The sequence below is a fragment of the Sebastes umbrosus genome, chromosome 17, assembly GCF_015220745.1.
Source record: "Sebastes umbrosus isolate fSebUmb1 chromosome 17, fSebUmb1.pri, whole genome shotgun sequence".
NCBI classification, from domain to species: Eukaryota; Metazoa; Chordata; class Actinopteri; order Perciformes; family Sebastidae; genus Sebastes; species Sebastes umbrosus.
In genome coordinates this window covers 25676989-25701522 of record NC_051285.1, presented here as the reverse complement: position 1 = coordinate 25701522, position 24534 = coordinate 25676989, and the positions used below count along the sequence as shown (strand labels likewise).

Below are 24534 nucleotides of genomic sequence, written 5' to 3'. Positions count from 1 at the left end.
TAGTTTGGATTCTTTTGGGGATCTCTGTCAATGGTTGCATGTACTTACCCCTGCTCCTCCATCATCTCCTGGAGCTCCATACACTTGAGCTCGACCCTCCTCTTCCTCTCATGGTCCAGAATCTCTCTGTGTGGCTTTTTCACCAGGACTGGCTCTGCTTTGGGCTCCTCTTCCTCCTCCTCCTCCTCCTCCTCTTCTGTACCTGGCTGTCCCTCCTCAGTTTTGGCTTGTAGGACGGCGGTCGGCGTCGGCCCACCTGGTCCCGCAGCCGTTCCCGTTCCGGCTCCGGGGACCACGGGCTGGGCCACCCCGTTCGCGCCATCCTTAGGAGATGGCACCCTCGCCGCATCGTACATGATTACTGAACTCTGCGGAGACACAGATGATGGAGAGAAACTGTCAGATGAACACGAGGTAAGTCTGGTGGATTTTTGGCAGTCTCAGACGGTCTCATCTCATGTTAATGATTTAACGTCCAAGAACCCTCGTTTTGGAGGATTTTCAGTTTTATACTGAATCTGATGCACTGTTAATGGTGCAGAGAGTGAATAATTCTTCTTCACATAGCATACATTTAGTAAAATATCATAAAATAAAGATATTCTTCACTTTGAAGATTGTGCAGGGCCCCCTGAAGGACCGTTTATGGCCTCTGAACCCCTGTTTGCCTACCGCAAAGCTGCCAATTGATATTTTCCACACATATACAGCCACATTTGGATGATAAGTAAACACTGAAAGGTGAGCTGAGATGTTAATACCTCTGGACAGGCTGCAGTGTTTCTGCCTGAACTGAGCAGCAAACACTCAACATACTGTACACACACGCGCATACATGTAGACATGCATTGCCAGCGACAGCGTTGGCAGCAACTTCTGCTCCATGAGTCAACAGCCCAGTACCGCCTAGAGGCAGGTTAGAGGGGGGGGGGAGTGAGGGAGGATAAAAGCGGAAGACACTAAGCAGCTTAAGGATGCAGACTGGGAGAAGTCTGTAGCTACCAAACAGGTGACAGAGAGGTAGAGTTGTTCCGATACCGATGTCAGTATTGGAAATGCGTTCGATACTGCCCAAAATTGGCGAGTAAGCCAGCCTATGCTGCGATCAGATACCATGATTTATTAACACAGGGAAAAAATCAACTTGTTTAGCCAGATTATTTTGTATTTTATAATTTTTTTGGGGCTGTCAATCGATATAAATAATTTGTGATTAATTGCATGTTTTTTATCGTTCAAAATGTACCTTCAAGGGAGATTTGTCAAGTATTTAATACTCTTATCAACATGGGAGTGGACAAATATGCTGCTTTATGCAAATATATGTATATATTTATTATTGGAAATCAATTAACAACACAAAACAATGATAAATATTATCCAGAAACCCTCACAAGTACTGCATTTAGCATAAGAACATGCTCAAATCATAACATGGCAAACTGCAGCCCAACAGACAACAACAGCTGTCAGTGTGTCAGTGTGCTGACTTGACTATGACTTGCCCCAAAACTGCATGTGATTATCATAAAGTGGGCATGTCAGTGAAAGGGAGACTCGTGGGTACCCATAGAACTCATTTACATTCACATATCTGGAGGTCAGTAAAGAATCCCTTTGAAAATGACCATGACAGTTTTTCCTCGCCAAAATGTAACGCAAGTTTGGAGCGTTATTTATCCTCCTTTGAGGAAGCTAATATGAAAAGGTTGGTACCAATGGATTCTTCAGGTTTTCTAGTTTCATATGATAGCAGTATCTTCCCTCTTGTTTTAAAACTGAGCCCATTACAACCTCCAAAAGATCAATTGCGTTAATGCGTTAAAGAAATTAGTGGCGTTAAAATAAATTTGCGTTAACGCTTTAACTTTGACAGCCCTAATCGGAACGTCTCTACAGGGAGGAATGTGTAAAGTATTGATTCCTCTTTAATATAACTTGACTTGATTTGATTGCATCAACACTGAATGCATTCTTTGTTTTCGACTCGCTTGACCTTTCCGTTTCTGGCTCGTTTGCTAATGAAAGGATGAGGTTGTCATTTTGGTGAATGAAAAAATAAAAAGTTGTCTGGTACAAGTGCTGCATGGAGAGGGCTCTGATTAAGATGGATGGTCCTGTTGAGGCCACTGTAGAACGTGCAGGGAAGAGAGGGAGGCCTTCACGTGCCCATGAGCCTCGGTAACGTCCCTCTCCCTTCTGCAGTTAATGGCATCATTTTTCACTGGAGGAGCCAAAAAAGCTCAGCTGAGGCACTTCATCACTGTCAACTCGACGGAGGAGTGGAGACGGGGTGACACCGAGGCTGGATGGACAAACCTCCAGAACTTCAGTCGCATCTCGTTTCGTCTAATCGTGGGGAAAGCGCGCGAGCGGCTTGGTGCCGTGTAGCCAGGCGTCTCTCTCTATCTGAGCTGGTTCTGGAAGTCTTTGACTGCTTAATAGGGATGTGCTTGGTTTTGAAGTGCTGCTGGTAAACGAGCCGTGGATGTGAGCGCGGCGACACGGCTCTCGGCTGACAGAACAGGTGGCAGGACAGCAGGAGGGCATCGTCGCTGAATTTATTATACAGTAAATCAGCACTTGATATTCCATGACAGCGATCCCTCATCTACACACGCTCGTCGCAGAATATTCTATATCAATATAGCCCCGAACAGACTTTAAAATGGCATTCAGGTAGACAGGAAAGGGCCTCTGTATGAGATTGGATGGTAGTCAATTAATGTGACCTTGTTTTCTACTAATTGGAATGTCAGAACAGAGACAATGGTTTCCTCTTCCTGCTCTTTTATTTTTTTAAAGCAGCAGTGGGTAGAATTGGAGCAGATATGATTAAAAAAGGTTATTTTTATAAAACGGTCACTATATCCTGACAGTAGCGCATGAGACAGGTAATCTGAAAAAAGCCATATTCCTCTGTGTGCTCTGGTATCCCTATTGGCATTTGCAAGATTTCACAGACCGGAGGAAAACAACCAATCAGAGCCGAGCTGGAGCCTTGCCGTCTCTGAGCAGCTGTCAATCATTCGCAAACTCCGATCAAACGGTCAAACTAGGCAGCACTGATCAAATCTGAAAACATTTTATTCGAGAAATAGGCATTACAGTAACAGAATATTGACTCATATTTCATCAGCGTTGCCTAGTTTGACTGTTTGATCGTAGTTTGTGAGTGATTGACAGCTGCCTCCGTTGAATGAACAGCCAATAGGAACGCTCTCTATCTGAAATGACCTGTGATTGGTCAAAGTCTCCCATTACGGGCTAGATTTTGTAAAGCCTGAAAACAGAGCCATAAGGAGGTGCAGAAGTCTAGTTTTCTCTCAGAACACTTAAATTACAAAATGCTGAAAGGTTATTATGGAATTTATGCCCAATGAAGCCAAAAATATTTTGCCTACTGCTGCTTTAAGTACAGTAAATAGTAAGTAATATCCTAATAAATGAATTTAATTCTTAATCGTCAATTTCTGGTTAGATATCTGTACTTTTACTCAAGTGTGGCTTTCAGGTACTTCATCTCTGAACAACAGAGACAATGGGCTGCTCCTCCTGCTTCCTGTCTTCCAGTTATTTATTAATTAGACCAGGTGGTCAGTGGAAAGCTTGAGCTCGACTGCTCAGGTCTGGATCTTTCCGCCTGGGGGGAGGACCGTTGCTAATCCCATTTGTGCTCGACATCATGTCTTGGCCGCTGGGTTGCTCCAGGTAACAAACCACGAATTCCGCCACATGCAACCCCCGACCGAACACAAGAGGCTGTTTGAAATGCAGCTGTAATGAGCTTAAATAAAGCAAAGATATCATCTGGAAATCTGCGGGAGAGGACCCTCCAATCTCAAATGAAATTCTCCCCAACGCCAGATGTGGGAGTCAAAAAGCTGCGGGGCCAAGCTGCCACGTCTGTGTTTAACCGCGCTGTAAATATCCAGCCATCTCATTATACTAATGCGTCATTCCTTTTGTTCCCAAGAGGGGGGGACGCGGCAAATCTGTTCTCTTTCATTCAATTGTATAATGAAAAAAAGAAAGACTTGTCAGTGAGCCGATAAGGAAGCAGAACACACAGTTAATTGTGCGTGAGTCCTCTGCGGGGACTGAAGGTTATCTGGCGCTAGCGTATTAATGGCGGCGCCAACCTCTTCTGTCTTTATTGCGAGGGCATACGAGACTGTCACATCCCAACAAACACTGCTCGTAATTAGTCATTATGCTAAGTGAAGTTGTTAAGCCACATACACTACATGGAAGTGTCACCATCAATTGTTTCAAATCACAAAGAGATAATGTGCACTTCAGACTTCCATATTGTATTTTGGAGCAATGACGCTGATTGCTTCGAAATAAAAGAGCCATTAACTCATGAGTGAAAGAAGACGGTTCCTGTTGTCGGTTCTTAAAGGCCGGCCCACTCGAAAAGACTTTTCAAATCTTAACAGATTTTGAAAATGTGAGAGACCCCACATAAAACAGGTTATGTTAAATTTATAAGTTATGTTCCTGTAGTGTGTGGTGAGTAACGATTTGGCCAAAACAGCACACCGCACACTAACAGATTCATTCATGAACAACAAGAGTCACAACTAAAAAACGGAAATCTTGCAAAATATCTATCAAAGTTTAGTCTTAACAAACAACAGTTAGCAATGTTAGTTTTTGCACTACTTTCAACTGAAAATTCACAAAGCAAAAAGAAAAATAATGGATGAAGTCATGGAGACACGTTAAATAAACACTTGTGTTGTTGCCACAAATCAACAAGTTGGTCCTGAAATTTCTTAGGTCAATCTTACTACTACTTCATGCTTCGCGTTTTGCATTAGCTCATGCATTAATCTCGGCCACCACGAAGGCGGCTATCGAACATATATTGCCAAGAAGTGAAATTCCCTCATCAGTGCTCAGCTGCAAAGCTACGCTTTCGCCATTTTGGACTGAAAGACCTCTGACGTCAAGATATGTGAATGTAAATGGGTTCTATGGGTACCCACGAGTCTCCCCTTTACAGACATGCCCACTTTATCATAATCACATGCAGTTTGGAGCAAGTCATAGTCAAGTCAGCACACTGACACACTGACAGCTGTTGTTGCCTGTTGGGCTGCAGTTTGCCATGTTATGATTTGAGCATATATTTTTTATGCTAAATGCAGTACCTGTGAGTGTTTCTGGACAATATTTGCCATTGTTTTGTGTTGTTAATTGATTTCCAATAATAAATATATACATACATTTGCATAAAGCAAAGCGATTGATTAGAGTATTAAATACTTGACAAATCTCCCTTTAAGGTGCATTTTGAACAGATAAAAAATTTGCAATTAATTTGCGATTAACTATGGACAATCACGCAATTAACCATTTTAATCAATGTAACCCTAATTTTGAGCAATGACGCTGATTGCTTAGAAATAAAAGAGCAATTAGCTTGTGCCTTCTCTCCATCGAGTGAAAGAAGATGGTTCCTGTTGTGTGTTCATAACCTTTGGCCCTGTGGTTTCCTGTGCTGTCTGCTTGATTGGATGCTGCTGATGTAGAGGCCCTCTCTTGTGTCGGCACGGCAACCCGTCTTCTGCCGAGCAAACCTTATACAACAAAACGGGCCCATAGTGGAAAATAATGTTAGTGGGTAAGTCCTCACTAAATGTTGAATGCTTGCTGTAATTTCCGAACAAGCATCATGATCTGTTAATGACACGGCCGCTGGTGGCCCACGCAGGGATGACTCATCTGATACACGGTAGATGGATCGCGCACTTAAAGCTCAATTAATAAGGATAACATTCACCGTGGCCACACAGTGAAAAAAATCTTTGTCTCATTAGGAATCTAATGTTGCATTAGGGTAATGAGACATTAGAGAGGGGATTGCCTGGACTTGAGCCACACTGTGATTATGGGGATTTTTTTTTTGTCCGTGGGGGATTTCATCTGAATACATCATTAAGAGAAAGTACATGACATCATTTGTACTATACTCTTCATCCCCTAAGAGTGGCAGTCTACTGGGATATTTGATGGATAGATTACCAGTTAACTGCCTGCATCATTAGGAGCGAATTGCACAAGGAAGTGACCTCAAGAGCTCCCCAAGCAGGAAGTACATCGATGGTTTTCTGTCTGTAATGACATGATTTAATCTATCGCTGCAATACATTTTACCGTCAAGATAAAACTACTTAACATCTTTACTGTGACAATATCTAGCATTTTATTTTACCAACTTTCTGGTTAGTTTTGTTTTCTTTTGATGGCGGTGAAAATATAAAAGTAATGGTGAGATATGAAATGTAGCATTTCTGTCTTCAGACTAGATGATACAGTACAGCTGAGCATAAACACATCAGTATTTAATAAATATCTTTACAATCATTGTCAATTGTATCGATGTGGGAAGAGTTTTGTTTACTATTAATTCTTCATTAGCTCCATCTGAGCCGGTAGAAAATTATTCTTTTCTGTATCTGAATATATGAATATAGTGCAGTTTTTTTACATGGATAATCCACACAGCAGGACACTTTGAGTACAAAACATATGTATGACCATCTGCACATTTAATCTTGACAGAAATGTTGATGTAAATACTGCAGATACAGCCCTGTATGTATTACTAGACGAGAGTCAACAGATTGTGTGTTAAGTTTTCATTCTGCAGTACATTTTTACAGTCAAAATGTTTCTGAAAAATGCCAGAAATAGGCATTACAGTAACAGAATATTGATTCATATTTGATCAGCGCTACATTTATTATGTTATATTATTATATATATATTCCATTTCTGCCAATAGATCCCCCTAAATGCGACACGCTGATCCTTTAAGTTCAGCAATTTTGTAAGAAAAAGAAAAACACATGATATCGGCAATATATATGGGCCATTGAAAAATGCCTATTGGTCGAGCACTATTTTCAACCATTATTGATTTGTGTATCATCCAACGCTGACATAACATCAATACCGCAGGTAGAAATGTCTCTTAAGTACCGCTGTATTACTGCTGCCCATTGCAACAATCCAGTTCCATCAAAGGAATAATTGTTATTCCATCTCATCATATCTTCTGCCTCGTATGTTGAAGCCTAATTAAAACCTAGTGATGGGTTAATGGAGCCGACTTTGCAATCAAGAGTGGAATAACACGGAGACAACAGCATGCTCCCATTTCTTTTGTGCCTTTAGAAAAATCTCAGGCTTGTTTAAGTGGATTCCACTTCAGCTGCTGCACTCAGAGGTGGGTCTGCTCTTCTTAGAGCCTCTCTCCTCACTAAAAGCCGACCGTCTCTAACCCTTCGCCCCCTCTCTCGTGGCGAGCCAGGTCACTCTTCTGTTGTGCACAAAGGCTCCAGTGATTGGATCTCACTCAGCGGTGACTGCACCTCAGCCATGATTGCAGGGTGGCAGTAACAGGGGGCCTGACCTACACTGAGACGGTCAGAAAGAAGCTGGAAAAACATCCTGGGTGGCTATCTCTGTGTCTCGGCAGAAAAAAAAAATATCAAGACAGGTAGATAGACCTTCTCACCACTGAAGTTCCCCGTCTCCCTCTGTCTCCTATCTCCTGCTTTCCATAACACCTTTCCCTCCAAAATAATCTGCCCCTTGGCTGGAAGCTTGTGTGTTGTTTTTAGCACTGTGGCACCCAGAGGATGCGTTTAGCTCTCCCAAGGTCAGCCGTCTTCATTCCAGGCACGTCGGATTGCTGTTGGGAGCAAGCAGCTTCGTCTTTTCTTTTTTTTCCCTCTTTTATTTTTTCTTTTAAATCGTAGTTGGATGGGAGGTGCATGCAAAATGAGCAGAGGAGGTCTGAGGAATGGTAACAGAGAAGTGAGTGCACGGTGGCGTTGTCTGAAAGTTTATATGGGGGATCAAAAGTTTTGACGCATGTCATTTCTTATTCACCGCTGTTTACCAAAGCTCTGCCGCAACCAGACCAAAGAGAGGTGGAAGCATACATCAGACTGGCACATACAGGTACTACGCAAAAAGTCAAGGCCGCGCCCCCTTTTGGGGGATAGAAAACCGGAGATTCCATAGACTTCAATGCAATTTGACCTATGTTTAGATTGTAATTTTGACAAGTTTGTATGCATTCATCTCTTGTTATACAAACATCTGTTTTATACACATGTCTATAATTATTTTAGGTTTTCTAGTTTCATATGATAGCAGGATCTTCCTCTAGCTTTAAAACTGAGCGCGCTACAACCCCCGAAAGATCGATTGCGTTAATGCGTTAAAGAAATTAGTGGCATTAAACCAACTTTGCGTTAACGCGTTATTATCGTGTTAACTTTGACAGCCCTAATTGTCACACATTTCCACAACAACAGCTGCTCTGATTTGGTAAATTCATGGCCAGACACAGCCTGCCATTCAGCTGACTTTATTAAAGAGGCATGGGGTTAGAATGAGTACGGCTAGTTTCTGTAAAGTGCTTCACTTCCTTTTCTGTCGGTGCTTTGGGAGCTGCTGCTGCAGCACAGAGTGAAATAGGAGATTTTCTACTCTATCGGGGAGAAAGAGAGGGCTAAAGCAGAGATGGGGGATGCAGCTGGAGCCTGGTTGATGCTGCATGTGCTAAAGATTCCAGCTACAGCAGACACCTCTTCTCTCACATGCAGAGCTCTGCAAAAAAATACACTTTCATGTGTGTGTAAGAGCCACTGTACGCATCATTTGGAGCTACAGACAGGATGATAAAAAGTATACATCAACATACTAATGAGCGGAACAAGAGAGATGCAGAGTGAGGCGAGGAGGCGGCTGAAAGATTGTGGCCTTTGGTGGTGAAACATCCTTGGCAACCTCAGAGACAGAGTGTGACAGAAATAACCCGCCCCTGCCCCCATTTTCCACACAGACAGACAGAAACACTGCGAGTCACCTCCGAGGAAGGAAGAGGGGGTGTCAGATGGGGGTTGACAATCCGGAGGTTCACGCTCTCGACCTCAGAACAGCGCTTTGAATAGTTTGCCCTGCTCTGCTCCTCGGGGATCAAACTGTGCTTTAAAAAAAAAAAAAAAAAAAAATCTCTCCTCGACTCTTCAGCAGGTTTACGTCTGCTGCTCCAGCTGGCATCAACTGCGTTCACACTGCTCAAACTCATAAACTCCACCGCGTTGCCATGTGTAGCGTCTCAAGGGAGGAATGATTAGCATAGGACTGCTCCTGATGTGATTAGTGGGGTCACTGGCAGGGGAGAGATGGGCTCAGGACTGTGTGCCTGAGTCAGCGCCTGCCTGTCAGTACGCTATACACCACAACACGTCTTCCTCTGTGCAAACACCGAGCGGGACTCTACAGAAGAACAAACTGATCATGCATGATTATTGATTCTTCTTTAATGATCCCTCTAATCTACTCTGCATGTTGGAAGCAAGATCTTAAAAGTGCAATTAAATTAAGTTTAATAATCCCTTGCAAATTATTACTATTTAAAAACGCTGGTGCAACAAATGAAAAGATTTATTCCAGTAAATTGTTTTTTTTTAATGGAAATTTTGTGAGTAAAACATAGAGATGCTTAGCTTATAAAGCTAACTGCATAAAACATTACCAATAAAATAACCAGTGAGAAGTGCTTTCATAGATCTGGAGAGTCACACCTGCCTATCTACAGTATAATGCGTTTGTTCTACAAAAGCCCTCCATTCTCTGAAGCGTTTTATCCTTCTTTAAATCTGCCACACAGTCACTCTAATCACAGAATAATAAGCCCTCCGTCCCTGCAGAACAATGCACATCAAAGTAAGCCGATCTCATTAAATACAACTTAAATAAGTTACAAAAGAAAAAGGTCATGCTTTTCTTTGAGATATCATTTCAGTATAGTCCATGCTGAGTGTATTAATGGATTCAGGCTCCATCACGTGTCCTTGCTCACTCAGCAGATCCAATTTAAGTTGCATTTCAGGTTTCATCAACTGCTTTGGCCTTTGTTCCACTACTATAAGCTTCAATGTTCTTTTAGCCAACAAAGCAGTTTTTCTGATGCCGCCACAGTGAGCTGAATATCTAGCTGCAACAAAATAACTGTATGGTGTTGAAAACACGTTTTCCAAACTCAGTTTGGAGTCTTATTGCATTTTGAGAATGAGGAAATGAATTGCCCTCTCTCTTTCTAAAGTTAATCCCAGAGGGATGAAATGATGTTCGCAAAACTTCTGTCAAACTTCTGCATGTGACTCATCTCACGTAGAGGGCAGCAGAAATTGAACAGCGGAATTTATGCATAAAGAAAGAAAAATAAAATGACTTTCTTTCATTCGCGGAGCGTGATAAGAGCAATTTCCTCAACTGTGCCCTCTTTCTCCCCCATGTCTCTGTCTCATGCTGGGAATGTCAAAGAGCCATCTGGAGATTAGCCTGCCCCGTGCATGCGCTCTCCGTCCAATCTGGCCATCCATAATAGAATTCATCACATGTCCAGCAGATGAGCTCATCACTAGGGCTGCTCCATTATGGCAAAAATAATAATCAGGATTATTTTGGTCAATATTGAGATCACAATTATTTAACACGATTACTCATTGACTTTGGAAACCTCATGCATTTAGAAAGAGAATTTTGTAGGCTACATTTTAAAGTTAAATGTATCAATCTGTTGCACTTTGAGAGCAACATTAAGAGGCTATATCGATGAAGAACTTTGTGCTTTTATAAAGCGTTTACTCTTAGGCTAAACACATTGGTTGTAAAGATATGAATGGTGATGGCACGGCAAAAAAGTCACACGCCCACAAAGCATGGTAAACAGGAAGGGGTCTGTGTTTTGCAAGGCGGTTCATGTGGGTTTGCAGACATCTTCGCGCTGATGACAGTCTGCCCCGGTTGACAATCGCGCTGGAAGCAAGGAGCTCCGTCCCTCCCGGCAGGTAGAGAGGGCACAGCGAGCACTAAGCGCCAAGGTCGAGGAGAGGGGTGTTGTAAATTCATCCCGGGCCTTTCCAAGCTGACTTAGCCGGTTGCGGCGCACCACTATACGGAAGAAATACACCCGGAGTTCCCACAAGGGGATCCTCCTACACTAAGCGGCCGTTGCTGAAACCCAGCCGATGTAAAGGAAAGGGGTGCGCTGGATTTATAACACAAGACAAAACGAGAGCATCACTGCAAAACGGAATGCGGTACAATAATAATTTCATGTTGATTATCTTGTTTTCATAATTGTTGGAAGCCATAATGGTAATTGAAATTCGATTGATAGCACAGCCCTACTCTTCATTATACCAGCAAGTGCGACTGTGCATGCAGTCAGTGGCTGATGTGTTCTCACAAATTCAACTAATCTCTAGGGCTGTCAATTGATTAAAATATTGTGATTAATAGCATGATTGTCCATAGTTAATCGCGATTAATCTTAAATTAATAGCACATTTTTTATCTGTTCAAAACATACCTTAAAGGGAGATTTTTCAAGTATTTAATACTCTTATCAACATGGGAGTGGGAAAATATGCTGCTTTATGCAAATGCATGTATATATTTATTATCAGAAATCAATTAACAACACAAAACAATGACAAATATTGTCCAGAAACCCTCACAGGTACTGCATTTAGCATAAACATACGCTCTAATCATAACATGGCAAACTCAAGACCAACAGGCAACAACAGCTGTCAGTGTGTCAGTGTGCTGACTTGACTATGACTTGCCCAAAACTGCATGTGATTATCATAAAGTGGGCATGTCTGTAAAGGGGAGACTCGTGGGTACCCATAGAACCCATTTACATTCACTGATCTGGAGGTCAGAGGTCAATGGACCCCTTTGAAAATGGCCCTGACAATCTTTCCTCGCCAAAATTTAGCGTCAGTTTGGAGCATTATTTAGCCTCCTCCGCGACAAGCTAGTATGACATGGTTGGTACCAATGGATTCATTCAGTTTTTCTAGTTTCATATGATAGCAGGATCTTCACTCTAGCTTTAAAACTGAGGCCGCTACAACCTAAAAATCGCAAGTTGCCTTAATGCGTTAAAGAAATTAGTGGCGTTAAAAAGAAATTTGCGTCAACTTTACTAATCTCCCAACATCATTATCTTCATTTCACATATTTTCCTCTTTCTGAACTATTATTCCCAAATGGTTAAACTTTTATAAATGATTCATTCAGAAATATGTCCATGACATTATCACTGAGTTGTATGATAATGATCAAAACTTCTAACTCAGACAGAACAGGAAAGATTCAGTATAGGTTTCTGGAAGTGGAAAGGCTGCTGGAGCACCTGTAACTTCTAAGGAAAAACCTCATTTAAAAAGCCAGTAGAACCAAAGTGCTCTGGGTACAGGGCGACTTAAAAGCGACAGAGGTTCCTCCTCAAAGGAGGAGTGATCAGAGTTACAGTATGAGCAGTGAAGTTTACAGCCCGGAGGAATGTACACTTCAGGTTCAGGAAACACAAAAGCGTTTTCATCACAGTTGGCCTTTGTACGTCCGATTCCAGTCGGTTATTTAAAACTGCAGCTGAAGAATTCTCTCAATATTCCACAGCGCCCCACCTATTCAATCATGTTTCCACACTGTATGCTCTGAAGACATGGTATTGATATGGATGAAATCTTCCTCTCATCCACCTTCCTGCTGTGTATGGGTGATGGAGCCAGTCAAAGAGCGAGCTGGCTGAATGGAGTCAGTGCCTGCAGCAATCTGAAGCCAATCTCCAGACTGCTGCGGCACAGAAATGAGGCGGTCCTCTTTTCCGCTCGCCCGAGCTGCTGCTTTTTAATTGACACAGCACTCTGGAGCGCAGAGCGATCAGCTTCCCGATACAAAATGATGTCTGTCAGTTAGTAGCAGACGTTCAGAACCACTCTCTGGACTGCAGGGGACGTCCTCCTCGGAGCACAAAAAGCACCTTCACCTCTGCCAGGTGCAGCACCAAGGTTTCATCCCACATAACAATCACCTTTTTACCAATCATAGCAAAAACAACAACAACAACAACGAAATCTCCCAGAAAACTTCCAGACAAACCGCTTTTCATTTCCCACAGGAATAAAACTTGTCAGAGGCATTGCAGAGGTATTGTTTTGCTCAGTGCAGCCAAAGGGCTGATTCTAAATACAGGTTTGCTTCCTGCACCCTTCCAGGATGGTAATCACCAGCAGCCGGCCGCCCTCCACTGCTGCCACACATCTTTATGCAGAGCAAAAAATCATGCAGGCTGATGAGTCATGAGCTAAAAACCTCTGGGTTAATTACACAGGGGACACAGGCTCTCTGTCACTTAGCTCCAGGCGAATGAACCGAATTATTTTGTTATTAGTTCCCTACCAGCTATCGCCCAATTTGTTTTGTTTCAGTTCAAACGTTCCGTCCCAAATGTTTCTAACTGATTAAATGAAAAATTGAGAGAATACGATTCATGACATTTATCATTTATCAGTGCTGTTTGGAGCCGTAGTGATCAGCATGATGACCTGATCATCATCGTGAGGTCATTTCTTGTTTTATTTAGTAGAATTATACAGTTATTATGATAATGATGAATTTCATTCTCTGGTCACAGTTTTAAAAGTCCAAGTGAAATGCAAGTTAGAGCGTCTTCATCTTCTGTACTGGAGGTATTCCCCCATAGACTGCATATACATTACTCTCCCCAACAGAAACACTGCTCCTGAACTGCTTGAGACGGCTCGCTTGAAGTCCCGCCTTCAAGTTTCTTCCATAACGTGGTGATGTCACCAAGTAACACAGTTGCATAATCCCGGCCTATCGGCTAGTTTGGCACGCCCCCAAACAAAGCTAGTTAGAGCGGAGCTGGAGCAGAGTCCGAAGAGTTTGGTTCAGTTGACGAATTACAACAGAGTTGGCCAGCTGACCAATCAGAGCAGACAATCAGACAGCTGACCAATCGTTTCAGACAGGAGGGTGAAAAAAGGTGCTGCAGCACAGCCCGTATGAGAAAAATAAATCTTTTTTGGAACATTAAAGCATGTAAATATGTTCAAGTAGAAACCCAAAATAGAAGTATGCACCCGAAAATGAGCATAATAGGTCCTCTTTAAATAGGTGCACAATATTTTCATTTCACCTCAACTTTACCAATTTTAAGAGTTTTACTTTTATTGGCGTAAATATAATTAACCCACGTGGCATGAATGCCTCGAGATACTGTAGCACCGTGTAGCTAATTAAGTGAACAATGATATAGAACGTCTCCCACGCACTCACACCGACAGAAGAGAGGCGAGGACAGATGAGGAGGCACGAGGCCAGAAGAGAACGAGCCGTGTTTATTGGTTTTGCTTCTGTCGCTTCAAAGAGCACTTCTACATCTAAAATGATAACAGCAGGGATGTAAAAGGACACTCCAAGCTGCTTTATTGACTCTCAAAGCCATTTTATGTTGCATCATGTACATCTAGATTAACTACTTTGCACCGAAATCACGGCAGTTTCTTACACAGTGTCAAAGTATATCACCGAGGATGTAACAGACTATGTAAACAGAGCGCTGAATATGAGCTGCAATTATTTACTGACATTGTAAAATGTTCAAGCAGCAGCCAGACCATTTCAGCTTCCTGGGAGATATGAGGACATTGGTTTCCTTCATTTTAAATGCTACTAGCAAATCATTTAGTTTAATGTGGCCCTTCCAAATACACAAGTAAAGTGATTACCGGTATTAACATCTTTTAATGTGATTAATATGATAAACACGGTTACAATATAAGTTTCACCCAGTGTGCTACCTCTGGGGTCTGAGAAGTGAAGCCAATGAGGAAGTGCCTTAAACTTGCATTCTTTCTAACAGCCAACAGGGGGCGACGCCTCTGGTTGCAAAAAGAAGTCTGATTGTATAGAAGTCCATGAGAAAATGAGCCTACTTCTCACTTGATTTATTACCTCAGTACACTAGTTTCAAGTCTTCTTCAATACAGCACGATGTTCATTTAGTAAATTATGGTTCCATACAAAGTGAAACAGACGATAAAGCAGGGTATGCCTTCGGGCATGGCTACCTTGTAACAGGTTGCGTCGTCCGTCTCGGAGATGTCAGTGTTTTCGTCTTACAACTTTAACCCTTAACCCCGACCCATTTGGTCGCCTGCAAATGACTTATTCAGCGTTCGTTTGTACTTAGCTCCAAACTCTTGTGTCACTTCTGGTTGCAATAAACACCATGGCGATGACCAAATACCAAGATGGCGACAGCCAAAATGCCGAACTCAAGGCTTCAAAACGGCAGTCCACAAACCAATAGGTGATGTCACGGTGACTATTTCTACTTCGTATATAGCTATATAGTCTGTGTATTTAGCCTGTTATTTTGTCCCCTGAGTAGCAGAATGCTACCTTTAAAAATCCATCCAGTTATCAGTCAACAAGGCTAAGAGTCTATAGTTGTGTTAGTTGCTCTGTGTGGCTCTATTGTACTTTGAACTAAATGCAAACATCAGCATGCTAACATTTGCTAATTAGCACTAGACACAAAGCACAGCTGAGGCTGATGGGAATGTCATTTGTTTTTGAAGGTATTTGGTCTTTAATTAAACCAAAGAATTGGATCAAAGTTATTAAAATCCTGCGGGGAAGTTAAAAATGTCTGTACCAAATTCCATGGCAATCTATGCAACTGTCACGGCTGGTTATGCACAGCAACGGGGGGGAAACGCAGACTGAGGAGGCAGCAGGACGACTTCAGAGAGAGGCTGATAAGGGAATGAGATGCAGGTGAGGAAGTGGGCGGAGAAGGCCATGCCGAGCAGCAGAGCAGATGAAGGAAGTGGGAACAGGCGTGAAGATGGGTGGAACAGTAAGGGTGACGGGGAAAGGAGAGAAAGTCCGAGGGCATCTGGTGGATGGATGGCAACTGGCAACGAAGGAGCCTGGGGGATTCAAAATGTTGCTGGAACGGAGGGACAGAGAGACAGACTGTGACACCAACACTCTATCCAGAGATATTTCAGCCAGGACAAAGTGGTTAACTTATCCTCACGCGACGGTTCGTATGACATCTTACGAAAAGTCATTCCTCATTTTTCAGTCCAGAAATGTCCAGCAGTGTGTCGATTTCCACTCGTTACATGCATACAGTCTTTTCAAAATAAACTTCCGGCTTCACAGGAAACAGCTTGGTTAGGTTTAGGCAACAAAACTACTTAGGTTTGGAAAAAGACCGCGGTTTGGGTTAAAATAACAACGTAAGTGGCGTAACATAAGCACGGAAGTTGCGTAATAAATAAAAGTTGGCTTCTGGTTTCACACTGGGTACGAACACCGGTCTCCTGGGCAAAAGTCCAGTGTTTTTTGACCCACCCATCCACTCCGACTTCCTCCCTATGTGGCACTTGGTGCTCTTTATACTTCCTGATTCACAATTAAGTGGATTACATAGAAATTGATTTAGTGGGATATATATGAATTACATTGCATTACTCTTCGTAGGTATACTTTAGCTACGAACGGTTTATGAGAACAGCCTGAAGTGGTGGACCAACCAGCTGACCATCCAGCCGACCGACCGACCGACTGACATCCATAGAACCATGTCGTTAGCATTGCTAAGACCATGCCTGTTGGATGTTTGGCAGTGGTAAAGCCATTCTAAGTCTGAGGCTCAGATGAAAGCTGAGGGTTAACTCATATCTAGTAATTACTAAAGGTTTTAAATGGAAGACAAACATTCAGATCCACATCCACAGCTCCGTTTCCTAAGTCCAGTAAGACTGTAATAGTTGCATCTGCTGCTGGAATATAACGTTTGACTCCAAATGGAACATGGCCAACAATGCATCTCCGTCCTTATTAAATCTGGCATGTGGACTGAGACGCCACATTCTTATTTATAGCGACAGCCTTGTCTGTGTACCGCACCGACTAATTAGATGGTTTGTTGGCCTTCTAACATGTTTACAAGCTTTAATAATATCCAGCATGCATTCCTGTATTTTCGAGTGTATTGTTAGATCTGAAACAAGGACACACTCATTATCATATAGGAAAATTCATCAAAACGGATCCAAACATATCCAGCAATTCTGTTGACATTTCCTGGCTGATGTATTCAGCCTGGTCAGAACCAGGCTTGGGTAAATAAAAGATGAATTTTGATTAGTAAAGAATGAGAAACTACATTATATGCATGGTTGAGCCCTAACCGCAACATCTGGAATAACCTCAGAGCATAATGTCCAAAGGTTTGTCATTGATCAAAACTAAACCTATAGAATCATGGCAGTGGTAGATGCGTTGCTGTTTTGTCATGTTGTGTCAAGTTGAATCATACACTTTTAGGGACTTTCACTTTGGAAAATCTCTAAATTAATACAGGAAAAATGGTTGATTTTCAGCATGTGTGTAGTCAGAGATGTCCTGAAGTGAAATGCATTAGTCATTGGTCAGGAATTATTTATAAAAAATTTTCCAGCAACCCAAAAATCAAAGAATAAAGACATTTCCCTCACAAATTAGTGGTATTTTCTGTTTAATTTATAAGGGTCCTGTAATGATTTATACTTCTGGTGAATATAATCCAGTCAATTGTATTTCCATATATGTATTTTGTATATAGTTTCCTTAGTTAACACCTTATTTTGAAAACCAGATGTTTTATACTTCCACTAACTTCGCTGAGACAGGCGGGGCGGACGGATACTAAAAACTTGCTGTGGTAAGAAAGTGTAATTCACGACTGAGTGGGAGAACCACAGATGCTATGCGCTCTAGTTTTTATACAGTATTAGGGGAGGGGTTATGTTAAGGGTGGCTCCAGTGCGTCAACGAGCCACGATTTCAGGCCAGCCCAAAAAATCCTGAACACAAAAATGGAGAGTTTAACACTCTAACTCCACAATTCAGTGCTATATAGTTCACAGGCTTTTCAGCAATTATTTTCTAACATGTATAATGTTTTTAGAAACAAATCTCAGATTTTACGTTACCCAGACTTTAAATTCACAGATGGTACTGTCCTCATAGTCATAGGGGTTTATAACGGACAACAATGAGCCCTCCAATATGACCATTGCTCCGTGGATAGAGCTTAAAATAGTAGGAGGCAGAAGAAAGACAAATGGCTGGTGGATTTCAGGTTAGACAAGGGCAACTACATGCCATTTATCAACAGTCTGTGAGAGGTGCTGAGGAAGTGCTTTACTGGCTACCACTATCGCCAACAGTTTAAAACTGAAGGAAAGAAAATACATCTCCATTCTTGTCAAGAAAGACAATGAGGAAGAAGCATTTAAAAAAATCTTTCCTCAAGGACAACAAGATATAGTTATAGTAGCTCAAAAAACAATGGAGCATGTACAGTAAGTGGGAGAGAGGGAATGTAAATTAGTTTTTTTTTCTCCAGTTTCAAGCTACATTAGTGTAACGCAGTCTTTTCTCTAATCATACCGATGGATCTATCGAGCTTCAATCAACTCTCACATCCGCTTCTATGAGGAAGGACTTAATCCTGCAATCCTGTAATTATTGAAATGCCATTCATTTCATCACAGGAACACACACACACAGAGAGAGATGCCCCGATGGCCGCTGCCGCCCAGCTCGGTGGGTGAATCAGACTTCATAAGAGGCCTGAGCTGTTGGCTTGTCCTCTGAGTCACGGCATCCACAGCTGTCAGCCGAGGGGCTCCGGAGCCATGAGCCTGCACACAAATCAGATGCAGTTTTCTCTCCCCACAACTTTCATGTCAGGACAGCTGAACGCAAAAAAAGACGGAGATAAAAGTAGGTATTAATGCAGCAGTAGGCAGAATATTTTTGGCATCATTGGGCAAAAATTCCATAATAACCTTTCAGCATTTTGTAATTCAAGTGTTCTGAGAGAAAACTAGACTTCTGCACCTCCTCATGGCTCTGTTCTCAGGCATTAAAATATCTAACCCGTGATGGGAGACTTTGGCCAATCACAGGTCATTTCAGAGAGCAAGTGTTCCTATTGGCTGTTCATTCAACGGAGGCAGCTGTCAATCACTCGCAAACTCCGATCAAACGGTCAATCTAGGCAGCGCTTGCTCCGGCTGGTGGGCGGTGCTTGGTTTTTCCTCAACTGATCTCACATAGCGGCCGGGTCACAAACTTTCTCATTTTACAGCCAAACAGTACACTAAAATACGTTTCTGAAAACATTTTATGCAAGAAATAGGCATTACAGTAACAGAATATTGGTTCATATTTGATCAACGCTGCCTAGTTTGACCGTTTGTTCAGAGTTCACCAGTGATTGACAGCTGCTCAGAGACGGCAAGGCTCCAACTCGGCTCTGATTGGTTGTTTTCCTCCAGTCTGTGAAATCTTGCAGATGCCGTTAGGAGCACCGGAGGACACAGGAGGCACATGATTTTTTTCAGATTACCTGTCTCATGCATTACTGTCAGGATATAGTGACTTTTATTTTTTAATTTGATAAAAATAACTTTTTTTTAAATCATATTTGCTCCAATCTGCCTACTGCTGCTTTATGAAGTCAGGGCCATGCTGGCTGGGGATCAGTTCAGTAGGCCTACTGGCTACAGATATAGAGCAGAACAAGCACGACATACTATATTACGACGTTCCACCAGGCTGCTCCAGATAAAGAAAAGAGAGGACAATGGGGAGGAATGGTGTGAGCTAAACGAGACAAAGACCAAACATGAGGGGGAAGAATGAAAGGAAGAGATGGGTTTTTGAGGCTACAGGAGATGGAACAATTTAATAGGAGAAAAAGAAAATGCCAATTTGTGAGGAAAAAAGTGAATCAAAGGGAGAGCAAGAACAATTATTTTCCAATGAAACACCTTCAGAGAACAAGATTTATTGCTGTGTTGCTGTAACTGTATCGGCAGGAACAGTCGACACAGTGCCTTTTAAAATCAACCAAAAACTGTGGGAGCTAAAGCCAACATGTGGAGCGCTGGAAGCGCTGCCTCGATAGCTAGTTAATTGGAGAACAGCGAGACAGTGGGATGCTCAGCAAGCCAAGGTAAGGCTGCAACAGCACCCAACACCTGGAGCATCAATAGAAGGACGGGACTGATGCTTGTTATCTGACCAGCTGAACAATGCATTTCATCTTAATTAGTGTTTTTAGCAGAAAAGCCTGAGAGAGTAGTAAGTGAGCTAAAGTACAGCGATGAGAAAGAACACAACAGGCTAATTAGGATGAGCCATATGATTCATTAGGCAGACCTCCTTGATCAGCACATCGGACAAGTGTAGCCCAAATTAATGTGTTTACCTTCCTAAACAACCAAATGGGTTTGCAACTTTTAGCTCTTTAACTACAAATTAGGTATACTGAACATTTCTGCTGACCAGCTTTAAATGCATTCTGTATACTTTTAGATTTTAAGTGCATTTTTTCCAACCGTTGCATGTGGCCATTGGTTTCTATTTATTTCAGTAAGGTATGAAAATCAATTAGCAAACTCATGAAACAATAGAGGAACTTTGACAAATATAAATGCAGCCTTGATGTAATGGATTACACTACTCCATCAACCGTATAGATATGGATTGAAACCAATGGACGCCCAGAATGGAATCTTTTTCTTTTTTTTTTAAGCATAGCATCATGTTTTGCAAAATTAGGAACATGACCGCAGCTGTTGAAAACACAAACAGAACATGTAGGTGTCCTCGTAAAAGCCTTCAATTTTACTTTAATCAATTTTAAATACAAACTCATCTGTATTTATTATCTATGCTGACCATTTACGAAATTACTACGAGCAACGACAGACTCTTCCGGCTGAAGGTCACCAGTTTTTCGGTTAGCAGACAGTAGAGTTACTACGACTTGCCACCGCAGTAATGGCGGCGGCGCCGCCGTTAGATCGCGGAACACACAAAGCGGTCGCCGGATTCATCTATAGAGAACCGTTAATGCCTCTGAAAATTTGAAAAGTATTTCTTTATAACATTAAGTCTTCATGAATAAAATAGGCAACAGTTAAAGTTAGGAAAATAAACTATTCATTAAGAGGTTAACACTCAAAAGGACTGTGTGGGTGTGGTTTGATCAGATGTGACTCACAGTAGAGCGACAACAATTAGTCTATTAATAGATTAGTCGATAGACAGAAAAATAAACTATTTTCATAACTGATGAATTGTTAAAAACTATTTTTTTAAGCAAACATTGCCAAATATTTGATGATTCCAGGTTTTCAAATATGAGGATTTGTTGCTTGTCCTTGTCTTACATTTGAGTAAATGTATTCTCTTTGGGTTTTGGACTTTAAGTCAGACAAGAGGAGACATTTCATGACATCACCTTGGACTCTGGGAAGTTGTGATGACCATTTTCAGATGTTTTATAGGCCAAACAATTAGTAAATTAATCAAGAAAATAATGAACAGATTAATCAATGACATTGGGTGTGGCCTTAACTGACAGTGACCAAACAACCCTCCAAATCATTTTCGGATTCAGATGTGGCTAAATCTTTTTACATCTCCCTTTTCTAACAGAGCCCCTTTCAACCAGGAGCAAGGACACAAAGAAAAAGATCCCTCATGGTATTGAGAAAATGTGCTTTCAGGGACTTTAAAAAATTGCCAGTGATGTTCTGTTGTGTGTAACCCTCTGTGTTCTGTTGTAAAATACAGCAAGGGCTGTAAATACATAGGCCTTGACAAATCCATGGCAATGACAAATCTCAACTATTTCCCTTTATTATTCACCCTCTTCACCGCAGCCCACGATGAAATGACTATTTCATTTCTTAAAAAACGCAGGGGCGGCCTTTCCTGTGACAGCTCAGGTGAGTTACAATGACTGGCTTCCGCCTCAGCGTGTCTCCAAGGCAACCCCGGCATTCCATTTCAAATTAATTTGGACAGAAGCGCTTTTATAAATCCAGCACACAGAGGAGGCTTCATTCCATCTTCAATGGGAATAAAAGACACGGGACAAACTGTCAGTCCATTAAAGGCTGCTCTGCACCGTGTGCCTCTTGAAATCACGAGGAGACCGTTTGCATGGAGCGGCAACTAGAATGTACACTATCGATCATGCTTTGCTCCTGCAGAGGCTGTGTGAAATTGGTTTTCATTATAAATGCTGTAAATGTTTCAGGACTATCTGTGTTATAGACAGCAATGTGTGATTCTGGGCTGTACTTTTACCACTGTCAAAGGGGGTTCCACAGGGGTCTATACTGGGTCCTGTCTTGTTCACTATTTATATTAACAATATTATGTCCTCTTAACAAATTGTAATGCCCATCTTTATGTGAATGAATCAATTCTGTATTGCTTTGTTGATACTGCACACGCCACTGAAATCCTACAACAAGCCTTTGACAAATGTGCAAGATGCACTTTTTAATCTGAAATTAGTTCTGAATGCAAAGAAGACTAAATATATGGTATTCTCTAGAGCCAATTGTGGACAATAGTTTACATATTACCACTCTGAATGGACATAGTATTGACAGGGTCTCGGAGTATAAATACCTTGGTATCTGGCTGGACCAAAAACTTAAGATTAAATATCACAGTGATACACCTGTCAGCAAGCTATGACAAAAAAATCGGATATTTGTACAGAAACATAGCATTTTCCTATTTATCACTCCGCCCTAAGATTTATTACCAGTGAAAGTTATTCTACTCATCATTGCATCTTGTATGAAAAAGTTGGGTCTCTCTAACAGGAAGACGTGATAGGCATTGGTTTTTATTTATTTATAAAGTTCATAAACCTGCAATAGGCAGAATACTTTTGGCATCATTGGGCAAACCTTTCATAATAACATTTCCGCATATTATAATTCAAGCCTGTAACGGAAGACGTTGGCCAATCACAGGTAATTTCAGAGAGAGAGTTCCTATTGGTTGCTCATTCAACGGAGGCAGCTGACAATCACTCGCGAACTTCGATCAAAAGGCAGCGCTGATCAAATATGAATCAATATTCTGTTAGTGTAATGCCTATTTCTCAGCTCAAATGTTGTCAGAAACATCTTGTAGTGTACTGTTTAGCTGTAAAATGAGAAAGTTTGCTCCGGCTGGTGGGAGGTGCTTGGTATTTCCTCAACTGATCTCAACATGGCTGCCGGGTCACAAACTCTTGCTCTTGAATGCAACCGTTTTTAACAGTGTTCTATTGTTGTTTGGCTGTTTGCTTCTTGGTAACTCGTTAATTATGATTATGTGTGTATTTATTCTGTTTTATTGTACTCTGGACATTATTGAAAATGAGGGCATGCCCTCAATGATTCCTCGTTAAATAAAAGGTTGAATGAAAAAAACGCTTGTAATAAACAGGGGTGTCACCCGTCCTTTGAAATTTTCAGAATGATGGCTGGTTTGGCCTTGAAGCGTAAAGGTTTCTATTTCACGGCTGGCTGCGTGTGGCTGTAATCACCTATAAGAATAAACAAGGGGATATATTTGCATGCGTGCTCCAATTAGGAGATGTCTGGGTGGTGATATCTAGATTCAGGCCCAGTCGCTGGCTGACGACGGCTTCAATGACAATAATAGACCAGAGACAGATATGAGAGAGAACAAGTGTCACTGGGGAGGCTTTTCAGAGGTAGTACACTGTGTCGCCTGTCATACACTGCCCTTCTCACCAAGATAACACACACACACAATATACCTCCTACCTTCTGCTCTCCCTCATACGTGCACTTCATTCTCAGTAGAGAGACAGAATATAGCACTGCGCCTTCTTCCCTCTCTGCATTCATAGTGTGTACATATATTCCTACTGTATGTGTGGAGATGGGTGGGGGGGATGGAGGACGTCCACTGGGACCGCACCATAGATTGCTGACGGATCAGGAACGCTGTCTGACGCTGCACCACAGGAGAGTGATTAGAGAAGGTTTTGTCATTTTTCCGATATTTTTGGGAAAAATCAGTTGGAGTCCCCCCCACACACACACACAATCACTGACAGGTCCACTGCCTGTCACGATAAGGAAGCGTTCTCTTCATCACAAGGAGACACACGATGATTAGCTGACGCTAGAGGACAGATAGCTTCCACTGAATCAAGGTCAACCTGCAAAAACAACCTGTTTTGACAGGATTTCTCAGTAATGGCTTCCAAATTGGAAGCACTTTCCTTAATCCATCATTGGTAACACTATTAATCAATTGATTAATCGTAATTAAAAAAGAAATACAAATTGTGCATACACCAATAATACCAAATGCGTCCTCAATCAAAGCCTTATTTCCACAGCAACATAATGCATATTCTCTGACAGCATTGCATATATAAAGACAGAGGCCTAGATATATTAAACACATTGAATATATTTGAATATAAGATTAAATGCGGAGCACGCTCGTCATTTCTGCCTAGTTTTATAAGAAAGATGCTCAAAAACAACTAAATGTAACGCTGCAATAAGAGAATAGAACCTAACAAATATCTCCAACTCACAGCGTCCTGATTTCTGCCTGTGCTTGTTGTTCTTGGTTAGACTGCTGTTAGACTGCTGTTAGACTGCTGTTAGACCGCCCTGTTAATAGGCATACAGGTGCGTGCGGAGTAAACAGTGAAACCACAGTGAAAATGTAGTTTTTGAAAGACTAAACGCCAACAAATATGGCTTG

General features: G+C 41.8%; 1 protein-coding gene across 4 annotated transcripts in view; it reads right to left on the bottom strand.

Moving 5' to 3' along the window:
- srrm3 (serine/arginine repetitive matrix 3) overlaps positions 1–24534 on the bottom strand; it is a 94152-nt gene that overhangs the window by 41355 nt on the left and 28263 nt on the right. For all 4 annotated transcript variants that reach the window (XR_005203866.1, XM_037748787.1, XM_037748789.1 and 1 more), the window contains one exon: positions 49–368. Coding sequence is in view for 3 of the 4 variants with exons in the window: in XM_037748787.1 (XP_037604715.1) it covers positions 49–356 (308 nt within the window). In the remaining variant the exon portion in view is untranslated. The remainder of the gene's footprint in view (positions 1–48; positions 369–24534) is intronic.